At 45.4% G+C, this 9,535-nt stretch overlaps 1 protein-coding gene across 1 annotated transcript in view; it reads right to left on the minus strand.

The window, feature by feature from the left end:
• CCDC60 (coiled-coil domain containing 60) overlaps window positions 1-8,002 on the minus strand; it is a 145,373-nt gene extending 137,371 nt beyond the window's left edge. Inside the window, exon 1 of the mRNA XM_039505901.1 lies at window positions 7,779-8,002. Within this exon, the coding sequence (XP_039361835.1) occupies window positions 7,779-7,973 (195 nt within the window). The 5' untranslated portion in view covers window positions 7,974-8,002. The remainder of the gene's footprint in view (window positions 1-7,778) is intronic.
• Window positions 8,003-9,535: the final 1,533 nt, after the last annotated feature.

Raw genomic sequence — 9,535 nt, forward strand, 5'->3', positions numbered from 1 at the left:
TGGCATTATGCTGGGGATCCACATAGCGCCCCATCCTTAACAGAGCTAGTTTGGTCACTTTCTTTAGATGTTTCCTAGAAATAGATGGAGGTTGGGAAGGCAGAGGGCAGCCTTCATTTGGCATTTACTAGATTGTGACAACCATTTCTGTGTTTTCCATCTATAAATCTGAGCCAGCCCCCCACAGGGATTTTTCCATGGACGTAGAGCCTGTTAATATGTAGTTAATAGGATTTAGGAATAAGGCAGCTTGAATGTAATTAGTAACAAAGCAAGAGGGTTTTAAAGGAAGTTATTAATTATATACATTGCTGTTTACAGGAGAATGACAACATTAGCTCCATTAAGCACAGTTATCAATGCATAATCATTTCAACTTAATGAAACCAATACATTTCACAGGGACAGTTACAAATATCATTTACTGGCTGAAACTATAGTAATGCACTAGCCAGTCGGTATGCTGGTTTCATAGGAAGCCCTGACTGAGAACATCTCAGCCTTCACTTTTCACAGCCATATCATCTCTCAGTGGTAGGCCTGCTCTAACCACCACTCAGGTTTCTGGGGTCTATGCCCTGTTCTGCTATGGACTTACTGTGTGACCTTGGTCAAGTCCTTAATTTGTGCCTCATTTCAGTGTTTGAGACACAAAGAAAGAATTAATAGCACCGTTTTTTAAAAAACAGTAAAATATTATAGGAAAATGGGGGGGGGGCGTCTTAATTTTCTAAAGGACCTGCCATCATACGACATCGGAACATGCCATTTTTGTTTTATCCTGGCCTTGCTTTTAGAAGAAAGTCCTGTGTCACTGCCAAATAAAGAAGAGTGCTTTAGTTTCCAGTAATAACTCCCTTCAGCCAGTAGTCTCCGAGTGAATGAATGTACCCGCTCCCCATCTAAGAAACACAGACACCAACGCAGAAAGATACTGTAAGTCATCCAAGAAATCAGCAGGAGAATCCCAAGTAGAACTCAGGCCTCCTGACTCCCAGTGCTGGGCTCTAACCATGAGTCAGCTCTGCCCCTCACAAACACTGGTAGCATATGTTGCTATTAACAAGTCAGGGAATTCTGTTGCTATGCAATGAACACACTTTGCAGTTGGCATCTTAAAGGCAGGAGTAAAAGGTTTGTCTTGAATGTGCTTTTAGAAACATGAAAAGGAAAAAAAAAAAAAAAGACTCCCCAGAATACCTCCATGGAAAGTACCTGGAGTTGTATCAGTAAGAAACAATCCAGAAGCAGCACCCTCTGTTCAAGGAGAAACTAGTGCTGAAGCAGTTTTAGAATTAAAAGCATCATTATTTTTCGGTGTTTAACACAGTATGAGCAAGGTAGAAATCTACCCTGGATGACCTGTCAGTTATAAACCTTGTTGTGCATGGATACAATGCTACTGCTGCCTTTCTGTCTTATGTGTTTTGTTTGTAATAGCCACAGGAGGGTTGATTGACAGCTCAGCCTCTCAATGCAATATGAATCCCAGAGTACCAATTGCCAGAGCATTTTTATTTGAAAGGTTTCGACTTTTATAAAAAAAATACAAACAAATACACAGGATGTCCATCTTGGCCTTCTGGGGACAAACCACTACTATAAAATAAATAACTGGCTGCCTCAGACTTTGTCCTCCCTGTGAGGCACAAGTAAAATAAACTTTGTCAGACTCCGTTCCAGAGGAGAGGAACTATAAAGAGCAGGGGACGGGGGGAAGGAACATTAGGTAGAGACTGAATAGGTGTAGAGTAGTCCAATCTATGGATGCTGTGACTCTGGGAGGAAAGCCACTGAACGGAAGACAGCATCCGAACAGAAGAATCCTGCACTGCCAGCGCCTATCCGCATATAGGGTCCCATTCTGCAACGTGCCTTCTAGTGGTGGTGGGCAGGGAGAGAGGGAAGTAGCAGCTTTTTGCCATCTGTGCCTAGCCCACCTTGGGAGTTGGCTGCCAATCCATTCCCGCCCCCCGCCCCGCCCCCCCCAGCATAAGTTAGAGCGGCCTCGGGAGTTGCTCCAATGCACAGCAGCTGTCCAACAGCTGCTTATGGCCTGCCTCAGTGGCCCAGAATTCCCATCGTGGTGCATACTCTAGGCCCACACTTCCCGCCTGCCCGAAGTTAATGCCACCTCGGGTTACACTCCCTCTGCTAGGGCTTGCAAGGAGAGCTGTGAACAAGGGCCGGAAGAGGGAGGGGGGAATCAGAGTGCAGGCTGCCAGAAGAGACTGGCTTGGGCACAAAACAAACCATGGCACCACGGGAAGTCCTGAGCCCGCTCCATTCCATCGGAAGTCAAAGCTACTCAGCACTTAACTGGAGGTGCTCACCCTTCATAGGCCCCTAGCGAGAGGGGAAGCGTAGGGTGTAACTGTATTGGGATGCAAGAGGAAACAACACAGACTGGGAGACTATAGGAAAGGGAGCGGGGCAAGTGGTGAAGTGGACCCATTCTGTTCACTTGGGGGCAGCAGACCCTGATATACCCACCACCAGCCTGCAAACACGCCTTCGCTCGCAACGTGGCAGCCGCCATCTTGGCCAAGACACCAGGGATTGAACCCAGGCCCTCCGGCGCTTGAAGCACGAGCAGCTTAAGCCAAAGTTCTGTGGTGGGGGCTGTAGCAGGCTCAGTGCCTCAGAGAACTGTAGCAGTCACCGAGGAGCCACACTGGATTGCCCCAGCCCCATTTCACTCACTCAGAGATGACTTTTGGACAGCCGAGAAAGCCTCAAAACTATTCTAGCTGCAATTTCATTGCAAATTAAGCGCAGAAATAATTTTGCTTCTGCTGCGTGTAATAAAGTGATATGACAGATTAAAAGCACCACTTCGAGCTGTGCAAATTTAAAAGAAAAAAAAAAAGGCATAACTCAGTCCACCACCTATTCCTTCCAAAGCAGCTAATCAAGTGCAGCTGCTAAGCTAACCTCACATCCACTTCAATTAAAGACACCCAGCCCAAATTTGGAAACAATTAAAAACCCCATTATCTTCGATTTACCACTATCTTCATCTGTCTATTTTCTGCCACACTGCAGAGCACAGGTGACACCACTGCAGCAGGGGCCACTTGGGACACACTGGCTCCTCCATCCTAGGCTGCCTTTGCTCCTTGTTAAAACCGCTCACTCACACCTAGTTTAACCTTCATGCTGGAAATGGTTTAGTTTTGATTTATTCCAATTAGTCATAATTTATTGGTTTAATGAGCTGTTCTGCAGGCTTTATTTGCTTCATACTCATTGTTCTCCTCAGCTGTTGCGATATGCTTCAAGGAGAGCGCTTAATCCAAGATTTCCCCGCTACCCCACTCTTTAAAAAGGGGCAAATCGAGACTAAACCTGGAGCTGGGGGTGGATTAGCTCTGGAGGGCATTGGGGCCTTTTCTTCTTTGGGGGAGTGGAGAAATTTGCAATGCAAACACATCACTCATCACCCAAGAGAGCTGGGCCTAGTCCCCAGAAATTGTGGTTTTGGGATGTAGCTTAACGATTTCACATTGGGAAAAGACTAAAGAGGACAGACTATCCTGTCTTTGGAGAAGCATAGAGCATCCTAACATTGACATCAGGCAGCTTTTCCGCCCCCTCAGAAAGGAAAGTTGGCATTCGTGTTCTAGTATAAAACTGGGAAACAACAGACTTAGTGTGTGGTTTGTGCTGCACCTCAGAGAGGGGAGGCAGGGGGAAGATGGCTTTAAGCCACCTGCGTGCTGCTTGGATTCAGAGTCGGCTGAGGGCCAATGCACACTCTGATGTAAGTCAGAACAGCCCCAGGAGTTATTCTGTGTTGTGGTAGCCTCTCCAGGGCTATGTTACAGCCTAGAATCCCCATAGTAACGTGTGCTGCAGAGATGCCCCTTCCTGCTCTGCAGGGGATGTCATTTTGCAGAGTGTGCTGCTCCGCCCCTACCTGCCTGACCCTGCAGCCACCCGGAGAAGCCCAAGCTAGTGGGGGCAGGGCCATGCTGTTCTGGAAGTTCATGCAACCAAGTTGGATGTCCTGTATTCTGGGGATGCATCAGTGGCCAGCCTACTGGGAACGGATCAAGAGGAATCTAAGGAAATGAAGAGAAAGAAACCCTGTTGTAATAATTGGGCCTACAAATTGACCCTAATTGTGAACTCAACTGTGGGAAAGTGGATACAACTTTATGGAATGTTCCAATCATACCATGAAATGTTGATGAGGAAAAGTGCAAAGGGAGACAGAAAGACTCAATTAGTCCAAACAAGGCAGTCTACTGGTATCATGAAAGGACTAGGTTTGTCTCATAAGCAAGATGAGTATGGGACTAGAAGTCAATGGACCATAATTGGTGCATCAGAAAATAGGCCTAATTGGTGGACACAAGAATGAGAGGATGGGCCATTCTGCCCATCACTCCCTTTTGGGGTCCTTAAAAGAAAAATACTTTGGTGGAGAACCAAGCATGAGGGCAACAACTGCTGACTGAAGAATGTGGAAGGAGTGAGCTTCACCATCATGACTGCCACCTTCCATCATCTTCTGCGACCCTGGGATCCACTGACACACTGCTGGGCCTTAGTCAGCCTCAGGCAATCCCAATGCACCCCAGCGCAGGGACCTTGGGCAGCAGTAACCCCAAGCTGCTCCATGGGGCTTATGGCAGATTCCCTAAAACAGGGGGAGAGGCTCACAGGGAGCCTATACCAGGTTCTATTGCTTGCAGATCTTGAGGCTCAATAGCCCTCCTTGCTGTTGGCCAGGTCAGGCTCCAGCCCCTGATAAGGGAGGGAAACTATTGGACTGGAGGGTCCAAGAGACCTTACCCATTTCTACACTCCATGTAAGGACTTCCTGGAAGTCCCATCCCCTCACCATAGCACTCCCCACAACCCACCACCATATACAGAATCCTCTCAGACTCCACTGTTTAGGCTAGAGGTGGAAGTGTCTGGGATCGAAGTAGCTTCGTGGCTGCTGAGGCGCAGCTAGGCCACGTCACTCTATACAGGTTCCATCCCCAGTGGTAGGCCAAAGTTTCCTCCTTTGTACTTAGCCATACAGCAATACTGGCGATCTGAGGTGACGTACAACTCACACTGCCTGCAGCATCCATTTTAAACTGCAGCTCCGTGGCCCAGTGCAGCCTTCTGCATGTCGTCTCCAGGGCTTAATTTGTGCCGGGGCTGAGCCGTGTCAGTTATGAAAGTAAAATGAGTTGCTTGAGCCCCAGCATCTCTTTCATTACAAATTAAGCATTGGTCACTCCCCTCCCTAGCCACGCTCTTAAGCAGCTTTGGGGTTCAGACAAGCCTATACAGAAATAGCACATGGAGGTTGCTTAGCAAAGCAGACCCATATTTAGACTCTCCTGTGCTTCACAGAGAGATACTCCAGATTCCCCTCCCACAGGACAATATGCTACAACCTGTGATCTTTAGAACTGGCCCCTGAAATGAATGGAAAAAACAAAAAGATATTACCTCACCCACCTGGACACTCTAATATCCTGGAACCAATACTGCATAAGGAAAAAACCACTGCCATTTCCCAAAAACATAAGGGTGGGAGGAAGGGGAAATGTCAGGAAGCCAAGTTTCCACTACAATTGTCCAAAAGAGCTTTAGATCCATAGAGAACCAAGTTTGTAGGCTCACATCTTACAGGTGGCAAGAATTGTTTCCCGCTGTGTTTTTTTAGGACTCTGCAGTTCTCTTTATACAAAGGATCTTCATTCAGTACAACTGATGATGCCTCAGCAATAAAGCATACATTTATCAAACAGCACAATGCAAATCATCTGGTATCTGATTACATAATTATGTCAGTCTCTAGCTTTGACTGGGTGTTTTAGCAGGACTTTTTTTTTTGTCTAATCTTTCAAACATCTGGTCTTCGATCTATAGCTAGGCTGAAATTATGCAGCTAGGCATCAATAGGGACAGAGGATATGACATTTGCACTCTTGGGAACATTTTATTACACAACAGGATCTGAAAGATCTAATTAGGATAATTTCTTAGCATCCTTTGGCAGTACAAATTATTTTGCTTCAAGTAATATGAATATTGATAAATACTATGCAACGCCAGTGCAGACAGTTGCTTGGCAGGCTAGTATTTATTGTTACTCACCTGTTGGAGTATAATTTAGAGTGGTTGAAAGAGAAGAGCATCTTCATTTTGCATGCCATAGGCAAAGTAACTGTCTATAAATTATAGTTCTTTCCTTCCTCTGCTATATTCCAGTTGGGTTTTGTTATGGGGTGAGAGGAGAGAACATTAATTCAATTGAACTGGGTATTGTGGCTTTAAGAAAGCGTAGCCACTGGAAATAGCTCTCTTGATTGCGTTCCACAGGACTGCTATCTTCGGCAGATCCATCATGTAGAAAGCCCATTCCTCTCCAAATATGAAAAGCTCCCCTCATTAAAATTCTGTGCTTCGGTGTCTCCATATTAAAGCAGATATTAAGCCATAAAACGTAATATGTTATGACACCATAAAATGCAGTGTAATTGCTATAAAACCATAAAATGTAATGTAATTGGCATAGCAACCATTATCTCTCTGTGTTATGGTTCTAACTATTTGAAAACTGTTATCTTACACTATGGTTGAGGACAAACAAACGATTCATATTCTTTGTTACTAGAGATTAGAATGGTGAAATGACTCAACATGAACCCCTCTCTCCCAGCCTCCTAGAGGACACACTTCCTGTTTAGAGGTAGTGGACAATCATGTCAAATGTTAAAATGAATGCGGGAATGCTACATTGTTCAAAACAGCTCTTCCCACCCCCACCGTCATTACCATTCGTTACCACACCAAGGGGAATTTTAAAGAGCTTCCATCAGTTCAGTAATTAGAGAACCTTTAAAAACAAAGCTAAATTTATAAATAATTATTAAATACATAACATTCCATAGCATGCAATAGAATAACTTAAAATCACACACTAGAGGCCCACATACAAAAATACCTATATAATAGGTCATTATTTCTAATTGCTCGTGCTAGCCTCAGCTGTTAAGAAGTTATTGCTAATGCATTTTACAACATGCTTTATAAGAAGTTATCAAGGAATTCATCAGATAGTAAAACCAAATACAAAATGAGGCTGTGATTTAAAAAAAAAATCTATTTTTTAATTAAATAAATATGTAAAGAACCACTGCCCGCTCATTTAGTTAGGCTCAGTAGCTCACCAGCCTTGGAACTGTGGTCCCATAAAGAAAGTTTTCTGGATTTTAAAAAGGTCAGGCTCTGGCTGGTAGCATTTGTTACAAGGGAGCTGCTCATGAATAGCCAAAGGCAGAATTTGATCCTAAATCTCTCTCTAAAAAAATAACCCAAACTCATTAGTTCTGTTGCAGAATTTTTTAACAACAAGATAGCAACAGCTGTTCCAGTATTTCATGATACTGTAAAGTTTGTTTTGCTGCTGCAAAGATAGCTACACCAAATGGCATAATCCTGTGAGGATCCATGATCTACTTTCAATTCCCCCTGACATTAGCATCACCCAAAGCATGCAGGATCAGACCCGCTGTTAGCTATAGGAGCATGAGTTACCTATGTAAGGCCTGAACCTGCATCATTGATTATGGCTATAAAAACCCAGCCAAGCTGATGTGTGTCCCATTAGATCAAGAGCAGGAAGAAGTGCTGGGAGAAGCCAATGCTTCCCAAAAGGAACTATAAACATTAGCTCGATGGGGACACCTGTGTCATCCAGAGCAAAGTGGATGATCAACATGCAATGGCAGCAAAGGAAGATTGATTGGAAACAATGATCTTACCTTGAGAAACCCTTCAGCCAAAGGGACCCCAGGCACACCAAGAAGAAGCAAGTGAAAGGTCTCCTCAGGGTTTGCTCCAAATCCACTCTCAGACCTCCTTTTCTTCAGAGTCAAGGCAAACAAAACCCAAGTGCCTTCTCCACAGGATAACGCACAGGTGGCACCCTTCTCCAAACAGTTACTTTCCCTCAGCATCTGTACTCAATTCTCTAGCCCCGCCCCACAGCCAGTTCCTTCTTTTCCGAGTCTATGCCCTGGCTGGGAGGTTAACTGGCTCCAGCTAGTTCTGATTCTTGCCTTGTATCCTGGATTCCCCCAGGCTTTTGGCCTCAGTCTCCTTCTTGATAGTCCCAGAACCCAGGCAGGTGGTTTGCTCCCTCGCATTCCTAAGGAAGGCTTTGCCCAGACCCACCAAGGGACTTAACTTTTAGGCACCTCAAAAATCACAGGGAAACCCTGTGAACCACAAAGCCCGAGTTAGGAGCCTAGGCTCCCAGTGCAGTGAATGGGGAAAAATAGGAACTTTGGAATGTGATCCAGAAAAGCCAGCATGTTAGGTGGGGAGCTGCCTCAGTTAGCTAATGGCAGATGCCAATGAGAGGGGTGTGTGTTAAGCACCCCTGCCCCTCTCCTGGAAATAGGTGCCTAAATCCAGGCTGCAGGGAAGCAACTACCTTTGCTTAGCGATCCCCATGTGGGAACTTGTCTCCTGGAGTCAGGCAGCTTCCGTGCCTAAGCTGGTTCTTGCAGGAATGAAAAAAACAACCACCCCAAAATGAGGAGTCCTTGTGGAACCTTAGAGACTAACAAGTGTATTTGGGCATAAGCTTTCGTGGGCTAGAACCCACTTACATCAGATCTAGCCCACGAAAGCTTATGCCCAGATACATTTGTTAGTCTCTAAGGTGCCACAAGGATGCCTCATTTGTTTTTGCTGATACAGACTAACATGGCTACCACTGAAACCTTGCAGGAATGAGTTATGCACCTGCCTTACTCCACACAAAACCAGCCAGTGGAGGAATGCCCACCTTAACTTTCAAGGCCAGTGGTTAGAGGACTCACCTAGGTTGGGGGGAAATCCAGTTCAATGCCCCCCTCTGTTAGGGAGGGACAAAAGATCTGAACAGGTGGTCACCTACCTCTCAGATGGGTGCTCTACCCACTGAGCTACGGGACATTCTGCCGGGGGCTCCTCAGTCTGACCACTTGAAGTGGTTCCATTGTGGCTTACTCATGAAAAAGTGATTGGAGCAGCGGGCTTGGACCCTGGGTCTCCCATGGCCCAGGTGGGTGCCCTAAGCACTGGGCTACAGAGTCATTCTCTCTCTCTGGCCCAATGACTATTCCACTGCTGATAAATACTTACATAGTTACTGGATCAGAGAGAGAATGCACAAGTGAGAGCTGGGGGTGGAATGGGACACCCCGAAGTGAGGCAGCAGGGCACATGCACAGAGGCAGAAATATAAGCGTATGTTTTTCCAAACTCTGCATCCCAGAGGGTGTTATCGAATAAAGTGTGATTTTGAGGGAGTGGGGGAAGAAGCAAACAAATGCTTTGATTTTAAAGTGATGAACAAATCAAGTTGTTGGTAGTGGATACACATCTACCGGTGGAGACTAGTGACCTGGTGTATCCCGAGGTAACACAGCTGGAAATGTAATTCTATAACTCATCATTTGTCACTTTCAGCCCTTTTCTAGTTATTAAATGTCAAGATTAAGGCTAGTTATTCTTATGAAAAAATAGTGTG

Source organism: Mauremys reevesii, linkage group 18 (genome assembly GCF_016161935.1).
Source record: "Mauremys reevesii isolate NIE-2019 linkage group 18, ASM1616193v1, whole genome shotgun sequence".
Taxonomy (NCBI): domain Eukaryota; kingdom Metazoa; phylum Chordata; order Testudines; family Geoemydidae; genus Mauremys; species Mauremys reevesii.